Source organism: Takifugu flavidus, chromosome 2 (assembly GCF_003711565.1).
Source record: "Takifugu flavidus isolate HTHZ2018 chromosome 2, ASM371156v2, whole genome shotgun sequence".
In the NCBI taxonomy this organism is placed as follows: Eukaryota; Metazoa; Chordata; class Actinopteri; order Tetraodontiformes; family Tetraodontidae; genus Takifugu; species Takifugu flavidus.
In genome coordinates this window covers 6,642,687-6,665,198 of record NC_079521.1, presented here as the reverse complement: position 1 = coordinate 6,665,198, position 22,512 = coordinate 6,642,687, and the positions used below count along the sequence as shown (strand labels likewise).

At 41.2% G+C, this 22,512-nt stretch overlaps 2 protein-coding genes across 5 annotated transcripts in view; both read right to left on the bottom strand.

Moving 5' to 3' along the window:
- adcy7 (adenylate cyclase 7) overlaps nucleotides 1-1,698 on the bottom strand; it is a 41,427-nt gene extending 39,729 nt beyond the window's left edge. For 2 of the 4 annotated variants that reach the window (XM_057025719.1, XM_057025723.1), the window contains exon 1: nucleotides 1,551-1,697. The gene's annotated coding sequence lies outside the window, so the exon portion shown is untranslated. Of the gene's footprint in view, nucleotides 1-1,550 lie in introns of all 4 variants that reach the window. The other 2 variants (XM_057025725.1, XM_057025722.1) reach the window with 2 other exon arrangements.
- Nucleotides 1,699-1,792: 94 nt separating this feature from the next.
- On the bottom strand, nucleotides 1,793-22,160 carry tent4b (terminal nucleotidyltransferase 4B). Its single transcript, XM_057025728.1, has 12 exons — nucleotides 21,251-22,160; nucleotides 9,862-9,985; nucleotides 8,252-8,298; nucleotides 7,681-7,801; nucleotides 6,313-6,420; nucleotides 5,985-6,113; nucleotides 5,625-5,838; nucleotides 5,402-5,528; nucleotides 5,212-5,315; nucleotides 4,707-4,897; nucleotides 4,445-4,591; nucleotides 1,793-3,849 (listed from the first exon to the last, which is right to left on the bottom strand). Exons 1-12 carry the CDS (start codon nucleotides 21,805-21,807, stop codon nucleotides 3,697-3,699), a joined length of 2,022 nt encoding a protein of 673 aa, XP_056881708.1. The 5' UTR covers nucleotides 21,808-22,160; the 3' UTR covers nucleotides 1,793-3,696.
- Nucleotides 22,161-22,512: the final 352 nt, after the last annotated feature.

The following is a 22,512-nucleotide window of genomic DNA, read 5'->3' as shown; positions in this document are numbered from 1 at the left end:
AGCAGGCTTCCTGTCACCCACTTTCAAGAACAGACTGAGAATATCTATGCACAGAATGTATGGTTAACAAATGTGTGCATGAGTAGCGTACAAAGCTGAGGTGTGCAAAACTCAAAAAAGTAAGAAATTTAAATAGAACCGCAGTTGTCCTCAACTAACCTTTATGCCAGTTGGGTAATATTTAGCAATCTATAAAAGAGATTTGGTGTCATATTTAAGGCAGAAGTTGTCACAGCAATAGAAACTGAAATGTGCCTGGAAATGTTGACTTGTCAAGCAATACAATGCCATTTTCTTATTTAAAAAAAACAACAACACAAAAATCACAATCATCCATCATTCCATTTAATAAAGTAAAATACCAATTTTTATTCAACTGAGGTCTCAAAGTGAGAATCCAGTGAAATGTTTTTGATGGTACATTAAAAAAAGAATAAAGCTTTAGTGTCACAACAACAAAAAATAACAATCTAATGTGTTCTAGATTTCTCTCTTATCTTTATATGAGATTTTATTGACAAAGGGATTAGGGATTATGATCCAAGTGACACACATGCAAACACACACCACAACCACACACAAATGAATCAAAGTGCTTATCCTGTCTCTAAAAGCTGCATCTGTTGGGTTTAAAATAACGTTATACTTCGTAGTGTAAGTAGGGCAAGACACAATTTCCCAGAGTGTTTCTTAGCCAAAGGATCCAAGAAAGGTTGACTACTTCCTTAAGTCATTTGCGATGAAAAAAAAACAACTATGAAGTTTTTGAAACAACCGTTTTAACCACAACTCAATGGGCGTTTTTGTACAATTAAGCGTTACTCTGTAATGAAAGGTTGCAAGCACAAAGGCAGTGGTTTTCATCCTTGAAAACCTTAATATTATGTTCTAGAAGATAACAGTGATAATCCCCAAATGTCAGAATTTTAGCAGCAACAGTTTTGCAACGGAAAAATCAGTTCCTCCTATTTTAAGTCAGGTTTAGATGGAGAAACAGCAAGTCACCGAGGAAAGACAGGGTGATTAAAAAGGCACCCAGGTTACGCCACTTGCACACAAAGTGGGCATATATAAGTTTGGGGTAACGACGCAGAAATAACACCGACATTATACATGCTCATACATCTGGGGAGGTAATTTTTAAATGCATTTTAGAGATGATAATTACTGCATGCAAGTCCAACAAATCCAATATCCACCCCATAATTAGGTTTGGGTGAGGTAGAAGGCAGCAGCATTTCAAGTGAGCCGCAGCAACGTTACGCATCCTCGTTGAGCAACACTTCTGTGGCGCTAGCACAGCCAGGTAAAACAGCCACGAATGCCGACACGGGGGGACGATCTGTTCACCTTCACAACCGAAATCCTAAACTTAGAGACCTCACAAGTTCTTGAGCCGACAAATTCCGTCGTTGGGCGAGCGGTCTTTGTTGGAGGGAGACGCCACTTCACCTTTTTTCTCTGAGCCACGTTAACAGTCACATGATGTCCAGGTGGTCGCGCGTAAAATTGGCGCCGACTTTCTTCAAACCCTGGTGAGAGTGTCTTACCGGTTCCGCCGCCGTTGGGTCGTAGTTCGGCCGTAGTTCGGTGCGGGTTACTCCGGTAACCTCAGCCGACCGCCCCGGAGTGCGTGTGACGGTCCTGACAGTTCGCGCGCTGCTCCTCACCGCGACGCCCCTCCTCCGCTTGCGCGCACATTCCGCTTACATTTTTTTAATTTATTTTATGTTTTAATATATCCCCCCACCCCCGAACCAAGCAGGCATAACAGAGGGGTCTTTCCAGGCGGTTTGATTGAACTGATTTTTATTGCATGACTTGAAATAGCTGCGGAGAAACAACGTTTCTGAGGAAAACAGTCAGGTTTGAAACCTTCCTGAGGTGAGATGAAGAGTGGGATTTCAGGTAGAATGACCAGTTTCAACATTTCACCTCCGTCCTTGAGTAAAACCGTGACGCTGAGGAATGGGGTATTCGGTGGGAACGAAGCCACATTTTAAACCTTCTAACACCAAATATAGTAGGTTGGAACTCATAGTATGGCCTCCTAAAATGTGCTTAATAGATTAAACTCGCTTAACGATGACTGACATGTTTAAGCTGCGGTAGTCGTTACGCAGAAGCATTAACGTATGTGTTTGTTATTGCTGGCTCTTTATAAAGGTGTTATCACATCTGAGAAACAATCTAAGGCTTGTGGTGTGCTTTGGAAGCCTTATTCCATCAAGTAAGGGTATTTTTGATGTCACGGATGAATGCAGAGAATAACCAACCTAATGTAAAACGCAGGCTCACGCAGTGTTTGTTCGCAACTACAGCGATGTCGCCACCTGCGGGTCACCCGGAGTACTGCAGCCACTGCCTGGGATCAACAGAGTTTACACTTTTCTGATAATGAACGAACTTAAAAACAGCTCCCTTTTTAAAGTAAGTAGCCCAGCCACATATTAAAACAAAATGTTAACCGATAACGTGGTCTGTAAAACTTACTGGTTACTTGGTCACTCAAATGTCATTGAAAACAAAAAAAAAAAAAAATCCTGAAGAAATAAAGGTGGTACTGTAATCTACCCACATATACAGATTACTACTTTATCTCCCCACAAGTTCTCCTAATAAAAATATAGGATTCAAATATATGGGTTCTAAAGTTAATACAATTATCCATACTATCTTCATATAATTATTAAAAAATAAATAAATTTAACAGGTACAAATTATTTCTGCAGTGGGTAAATTAGCAAAGAAATAGAACATCACCCACCGTTGTGTTAACACTCATCAGTGTAGGATTACTAGATAAAACCATTATCACGCCTTTTTGCATTTAAAGTTGTACTCTTAAAGCCTTTACATTAGGTATCTGTGCTATGAGGCTCCGTCCATTTGTCTATAGGGTGAATGAGCATTGACTCATAAAAGGATAAATGTTAACATTGTGGAAGTGAGCGACCAGAGGAAGTAGATGCTGATGATTTGAGTTGTTGGCAATGGGACCCAAACTGGGTCTTGGGCACAAGATGTGCATGTATACACCTTCAATCTTAAATCTCATAAAAAGGTCGTATGAAACATTTCCTTAATACTTGTCTTTTTTGTCCTTTTCTTGCTTCTGCAGTTTTTTGTATAAATCATTGTACAACCTGGTTTTATACATTTAAAAAATTAAACAGAAAAATCAACCGACAGGGAACAGACTCTCATGCATAATTAAGTGCCCCACCACTTCTGATTGCATCTGGAATTCACATTTTTTTTAAACGTAGACTTGTCAATATATTATTTTGTACATTTTAAGTTATTTGTTCTGTCTTTTTTTTGGATAGAACTTATGACCATATTTCCAGCCAGTTGTGCCGAATGTTGCCCCAGTCAACTCCAGACACCCCAGCTGTCTATTCCTGTACAGCAGGAGGCGCTAGAGACAACTGTATTAGTGCTGATCGGGGAGAAACGCTCCGTATAATGAGTTGATGGGAAGCAAATGGTCATTTATCCATTGTGATTACAGTTCAAGTCCAATACATTAAACCTTGTTTACAGTAGAAATTTTTTTCGTTCCTTTTCTCTTTTTTTTCCTGCTCATCTTCCTCAGAAGCTTGACAGAGACAGATTCTGCCCAAGTCTGGGTGGGACCACACTGTCAACAATGGTGGTGTGGATGTGGGGTGGTGGGGACAGGTGAGTTCAGCCCTATCTGCAAAGATCCTCTTGTGTAGAGTCTCGCACATTTTTTCTTTTCTTGTTGTTGCCTTGGTGGTGTGGTTTATTTTGATGAGTTTTGCTGCTGGAGGAGCTCTGCTGACCATGGTTGCCACTCTTCTGATGAGATCGAGATGTTCTGGCCTGCAGAGGGAAAACCAAGGAAAAAATGGTCAAAATTCTCCTTTGATATTCAACATAACACATTGTTGGCAGGGAAGAAGAATGAACTAATTTGTTTTTACTGTGTTTTTAGCAATCACAGTAAGCCTGTCAATTATCAGATTAAATTTTAAGCCTTCTGTATGGTCAGATAAATAAAAAAGGGATTCTTTTTTTTTTTTAATCATGGTAGGGGCTTTTGAGCTCCCTTTTTTCCAGGAGATCTTTTTGAAACCACTGACAGAGTAACAGAATCCTTACAATTTAAGAGAAAAAAAAAAAGTCCAGTATTTTTTCTGCATATGGTCCTAATTTTCTACAGCTCAGTCACACAAGTCAAATACAGCCACGTAATCAATGGTGAGGGCTGCACAATTAAGATCCAAAAATATTAGATGCAACATTGGCTGATGTGATATCACAGCTCTAAAATCAATTATGATTGCACGACATAAAAAAAACACTTCAATGAAAAATCCTACTGAAGACTGTGAAAAGTACGTAGGCAGCAACACAAAGTCTTAACAGCAACTTCTTACTGTAGATATAGTTGGTATAACGATAAAACGCTGCGTACCTTTCCCCCCTTGTTGTTTCCAGATGTAGAGTTGGGAGTGTGGCTCTGAGTCCTGTGATTACTGACAGTGGCAGACTTTTCTCTGTGGGTGCTGGCGCCCCGACCAGCCTGCTGCTTGGCTGTTTTGCATGGCGTGCCATCAGAGTCCTGAGGCAAACACAAAACAACTGATATCGAAGCCAATCTCTCCAACGAATGTGATGCACAACAACTTTAGGCAAATACGACCGAATGTTTGAAGCTTTGTCACCAAGAGACTAACCGCATCGCTGGAGCTGGAGGACGTGGAAGGAGACAGTGGAGAGGAAGAGGGAGAGGAGCGCAGTGACGGCGACGGCGAGGAAGAGTTGGACGAGGTTTTGCTCCGGGGAGCTGAGGGGAGAACCACGGCGTCGCCATCTGGTACGTTATTGTTGCACTGGTCGAGCTGCTGGGACAGTGAGACATCGTTTCCTACAGAGAGAGACAAGCGACAAATGTAAACAGAACTGTTTTTTGTATGAAAAGACACTAAATAAACAACACAAACAATAAACACATTTAATATACTGAATAATCAACTTAATCTAGTCATCATCTTTCTCTGCATCAACTATTACCATAACATATAGTAAATCTTGTTTTCTTTAAATAATGATTTGTCACTGCTGCTCTCCAGAGCCTTTTATTTTATTAACTTTCACAATTTGGATTATTTGTCAATTCGGGCTTTAATATGACTATTTTTTACAATTCTATCATGAACAGGTGGAAAAGTTTAAACATACTGTTCACTGCGAGCTCATGCTGAGACGGACTCGCCCAGTTCTTCCGGATCCATTCCCTGTATTCATCCACTTCCTGCGTTACTCTTATTATCCGGCCAAGTATGCTGATGGGACACAGGAGGAAGCATATTCGTTATCCCCAAGTTCATACGGCAGTCTGGAGGGAATGGCAGCCAGTTTATGTTCTCACCTCTCAGTGTCAATATTAGGGTAGTACTTGGCAATGGGAGACACAGCATGGCTGAGCACCACATAGGCATAGTCAAAGGCTTGCTTCACCTGCATGGCACCATATGAACTCCGGCCAACATCATTATCTGGAGTACCAAAGGACGACATTATGATGTAGGAATCACACAAAGGGTGTCAATTTTCAAGGGAAATTCAAACACACGTTCTTCCCCAGCACTTACCTGGCTGGAGCGGGTCCTCGATGTAGAGCATTGAGGGCCTGTAGCCATCCATCAAGTTTTTCTGGACCTCATCTTTTGCAACGTAACAACCCCCATCTTTTATCCGGATGCCTGTTTTCAGGTAGTTGAAGTGGCGGCCGTACAGCTCAAAGAATTCGATAAGCAGAACGCCGATGTTGATGTTAGGACTGCACACATCTTCTCTGTAGTGGAGCTGGAAAACACAGTTTGAAAAATTTCAGACTTGATTATTGGGAGAGAAAGTTCTCTTGCATCTACATGTCAGACAAAACTATATCAAAAAGACTGAAATGATGGAAGTGCATTTCTGATTCTTTCTGATGACCAAATTTATCTGACCTGCAGGAAGCTGACAGCCATGAGGAAGAGACTGTAGGACCCTATTCCACCAGTAAAAACCTCATTGAGGTCTCTCTGCAGCAGGAATTGTTTTAGCACCAAGACCAGGTAAGGCAATACAGGGTATTTCTACAGAACCAAAGAAACAGAGATACATCATTAAAGACTATGTTTTCATGTACGGAAGCAAACAGGAAGTATATAAATTCTAAACAATGAATTCACTTGCTATAAAGCTGTTCAAATACTGTGCATACAAATCAGCAAGTCCTGGCTACACAGTTCCGTCTGTGTCAATGATGTGCTGACAGCAGAAGAGACATTGTACCTCTTTGAATTCTTTGATCAGCTGGGCAGCTTTAACACCACTCTTCATATTAAAGCTGATGTCCACTTTGACTTCTGTGAAGGAGTCAGTCAGTTTGATGATGGGAACCTGGGAACACGGGACAAATACAAGTGCAAATACTCAGTGCAACTGGCCAACAACAGCACCTCTTTCAGAGATTCCCACTGTAACTACCAGTCCACAATAATCACAACAATCTCCTATGTGTAATCCATTGTTAAAATCCCCAAAGATTTATATTGTAATCTGCATCCTGACATGCAAGCTGAAATGAAACACAACGAAACATCCCTAAAGTCACATAAGAAAATAAAGTCAGATGGACAGACAACCAAATCTCTGCAAAAACACCAACACAAATCTTTAATAGTTTTAAACACGACCGTGAAAAGCTTTAAAACACTTTAACTTGGTTTGGATCAAAGTATCAGCTTCATATAAGGGCTAACTCAAAGTTACCTGTGATGTTTTCACATGCTAAACCATATAATTATTAAATTTAGCATATAGGGAAGTCATTATAAAATGTACAAGCGAACAGTGCATATTTCTACAGCTCACAGTGACATGATTTACATTTAACTGGAGTGGCAGCAAATGTCAAACTACCAAAGGACAACATAAAATCAAATGACAGAAACCTGAGGATTTACAAGGGATGCGATTAATCTTATTGATAGTGGTTTCCACCTGTTCTTCATTCCGCATTGCTTTGTCTGAGTCTCTAAGGAGAACGTGAAGGCATCACTGCTCACGCGTGCTGTGATGACAATACTTCTATTTTGAGTAACTTGATACTTCATAACATTTACGCATGGCTAGCAGGGTGGCGAGAAGATGGGGGGGGGGGGGGTGCAACAGATTTAAAGTTGCAGCGGGGGATCAATTCATTGTCTGTGTGATGAGGACGTAGTTATTACTATTACTACTATGAAAGGGGAAAAACTTCCAACATAAGTGCACACATGTGGCAACACCATTCAGCAGCAACTCCGCCACCATGCATCAAAACTGTGGACCAGGTATGGGTTGAAAAACAACAGACTCGTGACTCCGACAACCACATGCTGCAGATCCAGATAAGCACGGAAATATGACTGCTTCCGTCAGGATGTGGGAAAACTGCATCCTCAGTATTTACTTTTGATAATCATAATTGCTGTAAGGACAGGAAATATTAAAAGCTATGCAAAGCTTTAACAACCTCATCTGCCAAATGCCATAGCTTCTACAAAATGAGGCCACTGAAGTCTTTAACTAATAACTTTAAATGACACCAAAGATGTTAAGGACCCCTTATTTTCGTTAGATAAATAGTTAAATTATACAACTGAGTTTGAGACTTACCGTAGCCTTATCCAGAACCTTAATAGAGGTCTCATCAGCGACATTTCTTTTCCGGAGAGCTTCTTCCAGTGTCCAAAGTGGGAGCGTCTCCCACTTTCCAAAAACCACCAAATCAATGTCACTGGTGGAAACAGGCAACAGAAACAATAAACAGGAGCAGCAAAAAAAAGCCAAATATAGTATGAACACCGTGACAAAAACAATGAAGTATTTCCCATTCTGTTTCAGGCTCATTGAATAGCACTTGTTGCCTGTGCACGAGCATAAGGAAACTGCGTCCATAACCTGTGTTATGACCAAAAGTCTGGAGGACTTTTACACAAGAGAGCAACATGCAGTCAGACATATGAGACCAGCCACTGACAAGTGTGCTCTGCAGAACAGCCTACTAATGTTCTCAGCATGGTGTCAGGAGAACAGCAAACTGAGCAACTTGCTTGCGTGGTTCTGTGTTGAAGTGCTATTTAGTGTTTCTATGTAGACGATAGCCGATTTACCCTTGTGAATAGTGCATCCGAGCCAATATGCCTGCATACATGTACGTAGTAAATAAATATGATCAATAACACACCTTGTTGGCAGATAAAGACCAGTGCTGAAGCTTCCAAACACTTGAACCTGCAGAAGTGGAACACACAGAGATACACACATAAGTGAAGCATACAAAGGTCGCACAAGGGTTTTATGCTCTTTATCCTTTACACTGCCAGTACTAATTCCAGCACCAAAATCATGTTCTATATCATTTACAAATTTAAATAAAACATTTTGCTGTGACCATGAACATTAGGATTCATATTTGTCTAATAGACTACATGCAATGTCACACTGATGTGAAAGTTGTTGGCAAAACTGGCAATAGAACCTGTCCATAAAGCCTCTGAGCTCTTAACCTGCCCGCTATTCATGTAACTATAACTCCTTTAAACCCTGGCACATAGATTGGTGTTAGAAATAGAATTAAGCCTTGATCCAACCTTCCTTACTCGCCCACTTTCATCCCACATCAACCAGTAGTATCAACAGTGCAGTCACATGTCCAAAGCTAAGCAGCTTGTAGGACCATATTTGTTTGTTGACTACTTCCACGTTTACACAATGATGTTTTGTTTGAGTGAAAACGCAAAACTTTGCTTCCGTTTTGGCCAGATCACCAGAAATTGGAGCCTTGCAAAATCGGCTCCAGAGTGGCTTATTTTGAAAAGGAACTTTGAAGAAAAAAGAAAAGTGAAGAACGTAGAGAGCAGAAGAAGACTGGCAGGACTCGCAATCCATGTTTACACGTTTTATAGATACCGTATGTGCCCCTACATGTACGCATGGCTGATTCATTACCGCCACCTACCGGCCTGGCGTATGTACTACAGTGTTGGTGTGGGAAGGGAGATCATTTGGGAGACGCTATTGACCGCTCTACTGTACTGTTTTGCTACTAAATCTGAAAATGTGGTGTAAACGGGGCCTGAGAAAGGTGCAGTACTGCATGAGCTGTTCTGCTGTGAGTAAAGACACTAAAGTAGAGTCTACATCAGCACAAGCAACATCTGTGGGTACAAAATTGCCAGTGGAAAGGCTGGATCCATGAGCCAGGCTCAAGATAAGATATCGTCTACTTGGTAAATGTATGGCTGCTTTTTTATTTACATTAAATGACCTCAGGCCTTTAGCAAGTTTTGTAAATACTGTAAATACTTCTAAACGTAGTAATACTTATAAATACTTGTAAATGTAGATATAGCCGCAATCGCAGTAGATTTTATTTTTGTTTTAAATATTTGTGTGTTGATACATCACAAGTGTATCTAAAATGTGTTTATTGTATGTATGTATATTTGTTTATTGAAGTATTGTGGTGCTTTACACACAAAAAAACACTTTGGAGAGCCAGAACTTTTGGTTTGCTGTTGTTTGCTTGCAGATGGGTCAGTATGAACTTATCGGTTATTTATAATGGTCATAAGCAGCAGGAAATTATCAGTTGAATTTTTCATATCATGCATTATAGTGTGTTCCAAGTTTACAATGAACCATTAAAAAAAATCACTCAGGTTCACAACCTGTAATTACAGCTGTGATATAACAAAACAAACTAAGTGAAAACCTAAAAAAAAAAATAACAATATTTGTCCACAATCCTGGAATCAAAAGGAATAAAGATTTCCAGTTAAGAAGGATTCCTACCTCAGCACTGGGCCACAGGTCATGGATGACCCCCTTGATTCTGTCGACCACCTCCAGCCTCATTTTCTCCTCCTCTGGTCGTGGGGAGATGTAGCTGTAGAAATCTATGACCTCCTCGTGCAAGCTGAGCCGCAAACAGAATGGAAATTTTAGGATCGGTGAGTTGAATATTCATCTCATTCTAGCACAGAATGCTTATCAAATAGATAAGTCAAAACCTTCATTTTACAAAGTATAATGAAGAACATTACAGTAATTATTACTGTGGAACAGGGAAACAAACAACCAATGTCAGTCAAATCAATGCACTCGATGTTACCAGAGAAAACTGCCAAAAGTCACTTCCAGAGACACAGATGTCACCCTGACAGGGCACTGCCAAGAGCAGCTTTCTTTTGTCACTGCTTGTATATTAACAAAATAGCATCTAGAAGCCGAAGTAACTAAACAGATAAAACTTGATTTGGTCATTTTCGCAGCACAGAAACACTGTTAGCAACCATCATTTTCATCTATACCTTTTCCCTTTTTACTGGTGTAACATTAACACAGATGCACACAGCAGGCAGAGAATCCTGTCAACTGGGGGAACATTGTCAACCATGTCGGTGCAGAGATATGAAGTCATCGATCAGCCAAGTTTAGGCTGGAGCGTTGCCCCAAAAGCCAACCTCCCTTCAGTAAACAAGCATTTTTTAAATACTTGGCATCATCTCAGGGAGACATCAAAATACTTCCACTGTTAGATCTGAGCAACCGGAAATTTAAATGAAAAAAAAGACACCAGCGATTGCTGAGACAGATGCTGTTTAAAGACTTCTGTCCTCTGTATTTTTTCAGTACACTTTTGATAAAATATATAATTCAAACAAGGATACAATTAGTGTTGCTGCCTGGGACGTGGTGCGAATCAATTCTTCTTGACAGACTATTCCTTTAAAAACAGAACTTCTAATAAAAACAGGAACAATTACTTTGTGCTCGACATGGCAGGAGTTGGGGAATTACAGTGGTATGAGAAAGTTTGGGCACCCTTGACAATTGGCATTATTTTTATTCACCAATCATTGGGTGTTTTAATTCACAACTTAATTTTGATATATCAAATAACTGATGAACACAATCATATTTCAGCAGTGAAATGAGGTTTATTGGGTTAACAGAAAATGTGCAATATGCCCCAAAACAAAAAAAGGCCTGTGCATAAATTTGGGCACCTTAATAGAAAAATCATATTAGTATTTAGTAGAGCCTCCTTTTGCAAAAATAACAGCCTGTATGAGTGTCTGGATCCTGGATGATGGTATTTTGGCCCATTCCACCTGGCAAAACCTCTGCAATTCAGTGATGTTTGAAGGATTCCGAGCCTGCTTCAAGTCATCCCACAGATTCTCGATGATATTCAAATCTGGGGACTGGGATTCCAAAACATTGTACTTGTTCCTCTGCATGAATGCTCGAGTAGATTTTGAGCAATATTTGGGGTCATTGTCTTGTTGAAACACCCATCCCTGGCGCAACTTCAACTTTGTAACAGACTCCTGAACATTATTCTCAAGAATCTGCTGATACTGAGTGGAATCCATGCGACCCTCAATTTTAACAAGATTCCCAGTACCAGCACTGGCCACACAGCCCCACAGCAGGATGGAACCTCCACCAAATTTTACTGTGGGAAGCAGGTGTTTTTCTTCGAATTCTGTGTTCTTTTGCCGTCATGCATATCGCCTCTTGTTGTGACCAAACAATTCAATTTTTGTTTCATCAGTCCACAGTATCTTAATCCAAAATGATATTGGCTTGTACAAATTTTCTTTCGCATACCTCAGCCGACTCAGTTTGTGGCGACTGTGAAGAAAAGGCTCCTTCCGCATCACTCTTCCGTACAGCCTTTCCTTGTGCAAGTTGTGCTGTACTGTTGACCGATGCACAGTGACACCGTCTGCAGCAAGATATCCTTGCAAGTCTTTGGAGGTGGTCTGTGGGTTGTTTTTAACCATTCTGACCATCCTTTGTCTTTGCCTCTCTGCAATTTTTCTTGGCCTACCACTTCTGGGCTTAACAAGAACTGTGCCCGTGGCCTTCCATTTCCTCACAATGTTCCTGACAGTGGAAACTGACAGCTGAAATCTTTTGGACCGCTTTTTGTAACCTTCCCCTAAACCAGGGGTGGGCAAACATTTTGATTTGTGGGCCACAATGGGTTCTAACATTTGACAAAGGGGCCGGACCAGGAGCAGATGGATGGATGGAGTGCTTTGGTAACCTCACCTCATTGGAGAAAAAATATCTTGGGATATGGAGAAAACATGTGCTTTAAAACATGTGCTTTAATTTCAAATGAAAATGAAGAGACAAAATATCTGACTTTGGAATGAGTCTTAAAACACTTAAAATCAAATGAATAAAATGTGCCTTTTTAAAAAAAAATTAATAACCATTTCTATTTTAAAGCACTGAAAGTTCTGTTATCCTTCAGGATATCACCATCACTCTCCTCCTGACTGTCTTTTTCTAGTGGGAAAACACCAGAATTGCAGTGAAAATTTAACATTAACAAGGTTTATTCATTTAATTTTTCAAGTTTGGCGGGCCGGATTAAAACGTTTAACGGGCCGCGTGTGGCCCCCGGCCTTAGTTTGCCCATGCCTGCCCTAAACCATAATGCTGAATAATCTTGGTTTTGAGGTGATCAGAAAGTTGTTTTGAGGCTCCCGTGTTGCAGCTCAAACAGAATGAAAACTGGCATTGGGCCACCTTAAATACCTTTTTGTCATTAAGTTCAAGGTCACGAGCTCACCAAACCAGCTTTGTGTGTCTAATAATCTTGTGATGATTAGTTACAGGCCATCAAAGCAACAAAATGACAAGGGTTTTTGCACAGCCTATTTTTTACATTTGATTTAATTTCATACAATTGCATACTATGAATACTTAAAATCTGTGTGGCTCTTATGGGAAAATGAAGGACATGCCACCATGATAATTTTGTGTGAAGTCAGAGTCCATTATTACACAACCTCAGAGGGGGTGCCCAAACTTTCTCATACCACTGTATCTGGTGTCACACTTTTCCTTGCAACAGGCTGCTCTGCCATCCCACGCTGACATTTCCACTACCTAGTTTTGTCCACATACGCATAAACACAGTGAAAAGACTCTGTGGGTGCAGACATATGCAGGCACACTCTGCTACTAAGCCAATTAAGGGTTTCACCTTTAAATGTGTCCAGCTTTAAGACACTGAGCCCAGCAGCCATTGCACTGAAAGGCAGACATGGATGATGCTGTTCACCTCAGGATATCTCAAAAGAGGATGCCCCAATCCATTTTTGCAGCCGGCTCACCTTTTATCTTGAGCATTCGTTTCAATCGGCCCTGACAAAAACAGCTGCAGACTTCCAGCACAACTCATTTCAAAGAATCTCCCAGGATCATTTGCTTAAGACCAGCATCCACAGACATCCTCACACAGACAGGGTTTAATGTTGAATCATTCTGACTCAATACTAAACAGGCCAGTTAAAAGGAGACCGAGTAAAAAGCTGCTATTTTACTTCATTGACTTTCTTTGCACAGAAACAGAAAGTCACTGAAAATTGGCTCCAAACAAAGTCTTTTTTTTTCTCTACAAATGGAGATAGAGTACTCCTGAGAACCACTCTGTTTTCCCTGTGCACACTACACACTCCAGCATTTGTCACATAATACTTGGGTTTCATTTCAGGGTAAAAGCCTCAGTTGCAGACACCCTGCAATCCAAACACAACCCGCTCTTTCAGTCCTTTATGATTAATACACCACATAACAAAGAACACATCTTTTACTGTATTCTTTTAAAGTTTGAGGTAACATTTTGCCGAAAAATGGCAATTTCTGCCACTCTTATGAGGAGATTGATTTGGTCTATTACAAAGCAAGCCCAGAATGTAAACACTGCCATGTCTCCTACATCAGCAATAGGTTTCATTTCCCAATAAACCCTCTCTCCACCCTCCCCAGTCATCACGTGATATTGTCATCATTGTTATCCAATACTCCACCTCCTGAGATCAAGTTACATCTCAGTCATACTCCTGCCTCTGGAGCACATGGACTCTGCGTGCTGTTATCAGATAATCCCTCTAGCCTGTTATGACTGTTATGTAATCTACGTGAACAGGGTTCTACAGAGCAGAGACTCCTGTAAGGATAAAAAACATTCTGTCCACGTAACATTATTCATGCTCCTCCAGCAGCAGTAGTATCTCAGAAATGTGCCATTCATTGGAGGTGGCCCATCACAACGGTTTTTGTCAAGTAAAGGACATTTGAGTTCTTTTCCATGACTTTAATAGCTTTTAAATCTGCCTTCGGAACAGGAGTGAAGTGGGCAGAGTACCTGCTGTGGAGACGGCAAAAATATGCCGATAGGAACTTATCTGAGGTGTGCGTTCATCTTTGATGCAGTATAAGGACTCCAAACAGTGATCCACGCACACAAATAAAAATTATCAACACAAAAACTATTATGGTTGTACGACCATGATAACAGGCTGTGCTAATTCTTGATCTTTACTAGCTTCACCTAATGTTTTGCTTTTCAATAAAGAGCAAAGTTCTTCTTTGTTGTGATAAAATAATAATAAATATAATAAAACATTCAAACGTTCAACCAGTGCAATATAGAGTTCAATGGCCGGCAATTTGCAAAAGGTGTATCAGTGAAAGAATGAAGGAAGGGTGTGGTGCCGAAATGCCTTCATGGGAACAAGAGCCATCTGTTTAGTTTGTTATGGTAAAACAAAATTAGATTCTATCTGAGCAATACTAACATTTACTCACCCTAACAGTACAAATGTATAAATCTGGGATTTGGCTTCACAGTTTAATCATTACTCAAAAAATCTCTGCAGAAATGGATGAAAATCAAAAGCATTTCCGGTTACAAAAATAAAGCCAGCTGCTCCTGACAAAACCCTTTAACTGTCGTCGTGGCGATGCCGAATCAGGATTTTAAGAACCAAAGACGTGGCTCAGATCCATCTACTTTCAAATTTTATGAGATCACAGGCGAGGTCCTAAAATTTAAAGTGCCAACTCTGCAAGGAACCACAATGGCCACATTTTGACAGATGTCAGTTTTGTCACGGTTCGTGTTCAACGCCACAACCACCAGGAATGAATAACTCCTTTTTTCCAAGGTCGTGTAAATGCAGTATCCTGAACGTGCTCAAAACAGGGATGTTGCTTCGAACCAAAATACTCAGGTCCGTGTAAACAGACTGACCTAGATGTGAAATGCTAGTCAGGAGGGGGTGGATGTTAAATGACACTCTTTTCAGCTGACAGAGCTGCCAGAAGGCAAACTGGTCGCATCCCACTACGCTTTTGAACACGAAGACAACAAACACAGATAGGGGTGTCAATATCTCACAGATGGCTTAATCATTAATATTTTATCAATGAACTGATCTGGTGTGCAAAGTGATGGCTACTGGGACAAAACGGCTCCGGTTACACAGGAGGACAGACATTGGTGATACGGATGATGAACACCTGACACAATAGATGAACACAATAAAAATGAATGAGGACTAAATAATAATATAATAATCCTGCCAGCAGCACCATCGAATAGACTCCATAATATTGATACCGTATTTTCACGACTATAAGGCGCACCTAAAAGAGATTTTTTTTAGATTTTCTCAAAAATCGACGGTGCGCCTTATAATATGGTGCGCCTTGTGTGTGGACCGAGTTCCAAAATCTGCTGTGCGCCTTTGGTAGGTGCAGGAGAGAGCGGCCATCTTCCGCACCTACTGCCGCGACAAGATAACCGCGCCCAGCCACATCTATGAGGCAGCGGCGGGCAAGTTATGCCACCATATGCGGGTGGATTGTAGACACATGGGCTATGATACCGTCATTATCTTATTGTAAGAGCTTTCACAAAAGTCGGCAACAACGCTGAACCGGAACCGGTCTGTGAGTCTGATTCAGATGATGAAGAAGAGGAATTTGGGATGTTGGACATTGAAATAGTGCAGCTGTTTAATTCAGATACAGAAGATGAAAACTTTGATGGTTTTGTGGTGGAAGAATAAATATTTTGTTCAATAAATGTGTCGAAACTCACGGTTTTACTTCCATTGTCATTTTTTACTGTATGTTTTAGCATGCGCCTAATAATATGGTGCACCTTATGTATGTTTTATACAGATATAGCACCCATAACTGAGACTGTGCCTTTTATTACAGTGCGCCTTATGGTCATGAAAATACGGTAGTTCTATAATCATTCTGTGTAGGTCATTACAGTGGATACAAGGAAATACCAAAATATTTGAGTGCTTAAAAAAATGTGAATAATTTCAAATTCCAGTTGTTACTGAAATTCTTGAACTAATATCCAGGAATAAGCTTTATTGTGTATTTATGCAGTTTAATATTATGGCTTTCAACAGGGTACACTTGTTTGACAGTACTAAGGCAGTAACGAAGGCACACGCATAAAGCACGGGAAATGACACGTGGAAATAAGGTCACAGACTAAACATGAAAAAAGTGTGCCGAAACCCCGTCTGACTGCAGGCCTGTAGCATGGGAAGGATTTACAGAGGAATGGGTGGGTGGGAAAAACACATTCCTTGCTGCAAATTTGAAGTCAGAGTTGTGGAGAGCTGCCCACACGTGCTGTTGAGTCAGGGCCTGTTTCACTTACAGTCTAAATACACAACAGGAAGGCTTCCCTCTCCGGTTGCCTACGTGCTCTGATCAAGAGGAACCCAGAGATAGAGAGAGAGGACAGGGCAGCATGACTGATGTCACAGACAGTAGGCAGGACGGACCACAGTTCCAAATACACAGGCAGTTATCTATATTTGTTGTGATTCACAAACTGGCAATAATATCATAAGAGGAGTTACTAATCCACAACATGTGAAGCACATATTTCCTTAGACAGTTGTTAGCTGTGTGAAAAAACAACCCCAATGCAAATTAAGAGCAGGCCTCACCACAATCAAAAGTGTTTTCAACCAAATGCATGTGTGACCACGAAAATGCACACTGTGCAATGTGTTCCTCCAAATCTGCAGTTCTTGACTGGGTACATTGTTGTTATTCGCCCCAAAAGGGAAGGCGATGATAAAGTGCAAAACATATTAGTTGATCTTATTTTATACCACTGATTTAGGGCTGGGATAAAAATATCAATTTACATCCATTTTCCTGAATGACACAAAGACAAAAATCAATATTTCAATAAAACTATTCCTTTTATTCTGTGGACATATGGTTTGGAGAAGCAGAATCAACCCAGCAAGTCTCAGGTTATCAGCATTAATGCTGCATTTCATGCCAGGATATCTCCTGAGATGTTTCTCACCATCATCACTTTAATGTACGACATACACACGAAGCAACGCCGTCATTAAAACCACCCTTTGTGTGGTTGCAGCAGCCTGAATGACATGGCTCACAACTTATTGACATTGTGCATTTTTCGATGTTTAATTGTCAGAACAGTCCACCCTCAGAACATCCGGAGTTCTAGTGTGAAATGGCGTGGTTAGCATGGTTTTAAATTATTAAAAAATGCCAGAAAGCTAGTACAGAGCTAAAAAAACAGCACTGATCAGAGAATCCTGTAAATAGAGGTCATTCAGGTATGTGATCACTTGACTGCAATTTGAAAAATGCAATAAATATTACATTCTTCGAACCCATTCACGGCGATGCAGCATATGGGTGAACAAGGGTCAGGCAAAATTATTCAACAGTAACAAACAACAGTCCCTGATCCATCTTTATGACAGGGAAGATGCTTGGGACTCTGAAAAACCTGATAGTGCCTGTTTCCAGAAATCATTAAACAAGATAATCCACAGACTTTGAAATGTTAAGAGTAAACATTAAAGGTAACCATTAATGGCATCTGCCTTTGTGAGGCTTAGTTACCATAGTCAGTCCTATAGAATCCCATTATCATTGAAAAGATCTTTGTGGGTTAAAAGAAAAGCAGCTCATTTGTCAAACACATATTACAATTCTTCTTCCATTGATAAAAGTCGAATGGGATGTTTATCACACGTCCATAAGATTCCAATTTAGACAGCATGACTAAAGCATCACAACACAGCTAGGCCCAGTTCATGTGGTGGGTTTGCGTTGCTTACTGTGGGTTTGTGTAGTGATTACATTAACTGAGGACCAACCACAAACTACGCAGACCAGGAGGGCTGTGACTGGTTCGCCAAACTACATAATTTCCTGTTATCACTTCCCCAACTTTACATTTACATTTCGGTCAAATATGTCTAAATTCTCATTCTAAATTTGTTGGAATCCATTCGAAGCATACATCGACACCTGGTGACTTGTTTTTGGTCATCAAGTGCGTAGAATATTCCATAAAATCCAAGTGGGCACCAGAATCCCCACAGCAGCATAAATGTAGCCGGACTACCACCCCTGAGAGCTCAGTTGTGAATCGACCTACAGAGCATGTGGACGGCAAACTGGTCTGGGCGCTCATGATTGTGCATGCACTTCATTTCTCTGGAAGCAAAAGCACCCATCACACGGCTTAACCAAAATGTTCTGCTGTAGTTCCAACAAGAACCCATGAAATGATGGCAAAGAACACCGTATTCTGTTTCACGGATGAGTGAACTGACACCTGAACCCGTCCATCGCTACAGTTGATTTACCTGTGGCTGCTACGTCGTTGGCTAACTTCATTACGGATTGTTGTGGTGTGACATAAATGGTAATAGTGCAAACCGCCACCCAAAACAGGGAACATGGCTCGACTCCATCTATGATTAGACTACTACAAGCTGCTTTGTATACAGAAAGTCCAGGTGCATAAATTATTCGTGCCTCTCTCTGTATCCATCGACAAGTATCACCAACCCAATAACACACTGACCTACCAACAGGCCCCAGTGACCCACCCAGCTCAGGTTTGTTTCCTCTGTGTTAATTAACACATTAATTAATGTGTTTGCATGTATCATGTATGTTTATTTGCTCCTCTATATCCTTCCCCCTTCTCCTCCGTTTTTAGCCAGCTGGCAATTAGCAAAAGTGCCCCCCATATGAGTCTGGTCCTTCTCAACATTTCTCTCTCTCAAGGGAGTTTTTCCTTGTCCTTGCTGATTGTTGGGGTCAGGCCCTGGGTTTCTGCAATGCACCTAGAGACAATTTTGAGTGTCACAACTGCTATATAAAGGAAGATGAATTTGAATTGTTCACATCACCTCGAATCCTGGGACAAAAAGGTAGCAATTTTTTCCACCTTATGCTTAAAAAAAATGCACTGAAACTGGGACCTTCAGACCAAGGTATTGAACTGAGGGCAAACTGTAATGTTGCATCCCTCGTGTGCATACTCATAGGCCTCAAAGGTGTGATCAGGTCTTTTAACACACGTTACACAAAAGAATGTTTGGGTTTCAACACAGAACTTTATAACTAAATGAAGACCATGTAAACCCTGATGACCCTGATGATGCGCTGTTGTTCTGCATGTCTACACAAGTCTCACAGCAAGGTGTAGGTTGCTGCTCCTGAACCATTTTTAAAACAAGACCCCGCCTAGTTTTTTTCTTGTTGTAATATCTGAAATAGCAATGGTGAGTGAAGAAAGATACAGGTCTTATTATGACTTGGAAGTCTTCTGCTGAAGCACAAGACATCATATGTGCTGCTGTTTGAACATAAATCTCACATTTATTTTACATTTGCTATTTAATGAATCACCAGCAGAATTCATCAAAACTCCAGACGTACTTAAAGTAAAAATAAAAGACTTGAAAACTAATGGTACAACATGGATAAATACAACAACCAACCAGAAATTTCAGAAGAACTTATTTGCAAACCAGTCTAACTGCATTGGAGTGCAGTGGGGGCTAAAATTAAAAAATTAAAAAAAAATATTCAAAACTTTTTCTCTGGGGACTGAAGCTTGAAATGTTCAAATTGCAGAGTAAATCTTGTCGTGTGCTAGTTGCAGCTAACCAACGTGCTCTCAGCAATGTAGACACCAAAACCAGCAACATGATCTATGCATCAGTGCAAATGTTATCTAAATAAGCTGCAACTTTGCATTTTTTTTAAACAACTGGAAATAAAAGCTCCTGCCTGTAAAATATACATTTTACCCTGGTTGTTTATTCAACACACTTATCAGACTATTTTTTCCAAGCTATGAAGTTAATCCAGTTTGTTAACCTAACCTCATGACACCAAACATCAGCTTAAGTTCTCACAAATTTGCTGCCAAAGCTCTGATGTGCTCTTTGTTCTTGTAATTAAACTACCACCCTTCTCCTGTTTCCAGCTTTATCTGTAAACCCACTTGTTCTTTTCTAACCTCAACATTGTTTTAAAGGGATTTGAAACACACGTCAAATGTGTTGGACCTGTAGTTTCACGTGCTTTCACAAAATGAATGTAGCACCGTTGCTAAATGTGAAATATAAAGATAGCATATGGTTTCATAACCTGGCCATTGCTGTAAAATGGTGACATCAGCAAAAGTTGGCCAAGGTTGAGATATTTAACCAGATCATTTGCTCTGTTGGGTCTCAAACTGAGGTGTTGTAAAAGCCGACAGAAGATGAACCGATTTGGTTGAAACCCATAACATGTCTGACCACAGAACCACTGTGCTCAATACAGCCAAGGGAGGAAAACTTTCAGACTGAACAGCCTGTGTCTACCATGAAAATGTCCAAAATTACAAGGTATTCGTTTTAATTCTGCAAAGGTGGGAGACACCAAGCAATAGCTGAGTTCAATGAACTTGAAACACTTCACATTTCCAAAGTTTTTCGACAACCACATTGTTTTCTTATGAAGGTGTGTTTCCTTAACCACCACGGAGAACAGTAATTATAAAGTCTGGACTAAATGTCTGCGTGCTGCATTGTTAGCAGCTTCTACGATAATGAAACTCATCACATCTCCACTATTTCCTCCTAAAAAGCAGCTCCAAAGCCGACATGTGCAGATTGACTCTATTTACGTTTAAGTTTTGCTTCAAGTTGTTAGATTGTACAAAGTTCACTTCAAAGTCACCCAACATATGGCGGCGCTGCTTTGGGCCGATGTACCTGGACACGTCCACCATCACGCCCCGGTGATTGAGAACGACTGGTGGAATAAATCTGACCCCTTATGTGGCATTTGGGTGGAACATACAAACGCGAATTCAATGTCGATGGAAATGTGGGTGGGGTGCGTCTGGCTACAAGAGGCTCGCGTTTGTTTAAAGGTGGTGAACTACCAGCTGATTAACTTCTGCGTTACGCACGAAGAGCATTTTTCTTTCCAACGGCCGACATATGATCCAACCCATTAAAGGGATTCTTAGCCCCATTAAAGGGATTCTTACCCTACAACTCCTTCCGAGTAGTTCCTGACTTTCCATGGCGTGCCCGTGTAACCTCCACAACATCCTGTGTTGCTGCCACTGTTCAAGAGGCTGGAATTGAATCCGAAAGTGCTCGCTTTGTTGTCTCTTTTCCTTTTGTTGGGGTGTCCGTCCGTCAGCCCCCTCCAAACCAGAGCGACCCCGCTGCCCTGTTGTTGCCCCCCTCCCCCCAGGGTGTCCCTTCCAGGAGCTCGGTTATTGTGGTTGCTACTGGTTTCCAGTGGTATAAAGTCCCGCTGCTCTGGCAATCCACTGTTGCCCAGTGCGGTCGTCATCCCCGGAATCTTGTCTTCCCCGCCGCCGGTGACTGAGTTAAGTGTCCCGTTTGTGCTGGTGAGAAGGGCTCCTGAGGGTTCGTTGACGCTCGCTTTCAGGTTTGCTGCGCTATGAGGTCCAGTGGTGTAGCTGCTATTTACATGTAAATACCCGAGCCCTTGTGTCGTCTCCCAAATCTGCATCCACAGGTTGTTCGCAGGTCCACGCTGTTCTGGTTGAAACCAGGCGATTCTCGGATCCATCAAACGACGCTGAAGGCAAACCGCCCCCCCACCCCTCCACCGAGCACTGCTCAGCTCGTGTGCAGCTAGCCAGTTCGCTAGCTAACGTTAGCTAGCCTGCTGCTGTTAGCCGTGCTCCCCCTTTGCTAGTTACTTTAAAAATCAGGTATACACACGTCCTTTAGTAGTCACCATACACGCGGATGTCAACCGCAGTCAGCCACTGAAGATCGAAGAAAAATGCGCGTTCAATGTTAAAATGTTTCGAGCCGAAGTTGCCTTTAAAGACTGGAGAGACGTGCGGCAGTTGCGGATTGGAGTGCCTCTCTGACCCTTTCCTCCTGATCGTGGTTCCCTCAATGGCGGAGCGTAGGCTGCCACTGCGCATGCGCGGGACGGGCGGCGAGAGGTGGAGTAGCGTTACGCAAGTGGCAGGCAGGTTGGGTTACGTAACGAGGTCTGATTTATGTTACCAAGATGAAACGGAACCGACATAAAGCAGATTTATTGTGCAAAACCAACCATTTAGGCCGCATAATTCCAAGATGATTACATGCGCTTCCAAAGGTTCTTAGGTGAATTCAAGTCACAACGTATCCAGTAATTAAATGCCAATTTTACACAACTATGCTAAAGCTGCTAAATTATAATACACAGGGCTGGTTCTGTCAATACAAGATAAAGTCAACATGGTTGTTGGATATTTTGACTGCATCCTTCTTTCAC

Excerpts from the sequence above, each read along its gene's own strand:
- tent4b (XM_057025728.1), bottom strand. The coding sequence starts at position 21,807 with ATGGATCCGAGAATCGCCTGGTTTCAACCAGAACAGCGTGGACCTGCG. Across the intron at positions 5,316-5,401 it reads CCTAATATTGACACTGAGAG|CATACTTGGCCGGATAATAA; the intron begins GTGAGAACATAA and ends GTGTCCCATCAG. Across the intron at positions 4,898-5,211 it reads GCATGAGCTCGCAGTGAACA|GAAACGATGTCTCACTGTCC; the intron begins GTATGTTTAAAC and ends CTCTCTCTGTAG.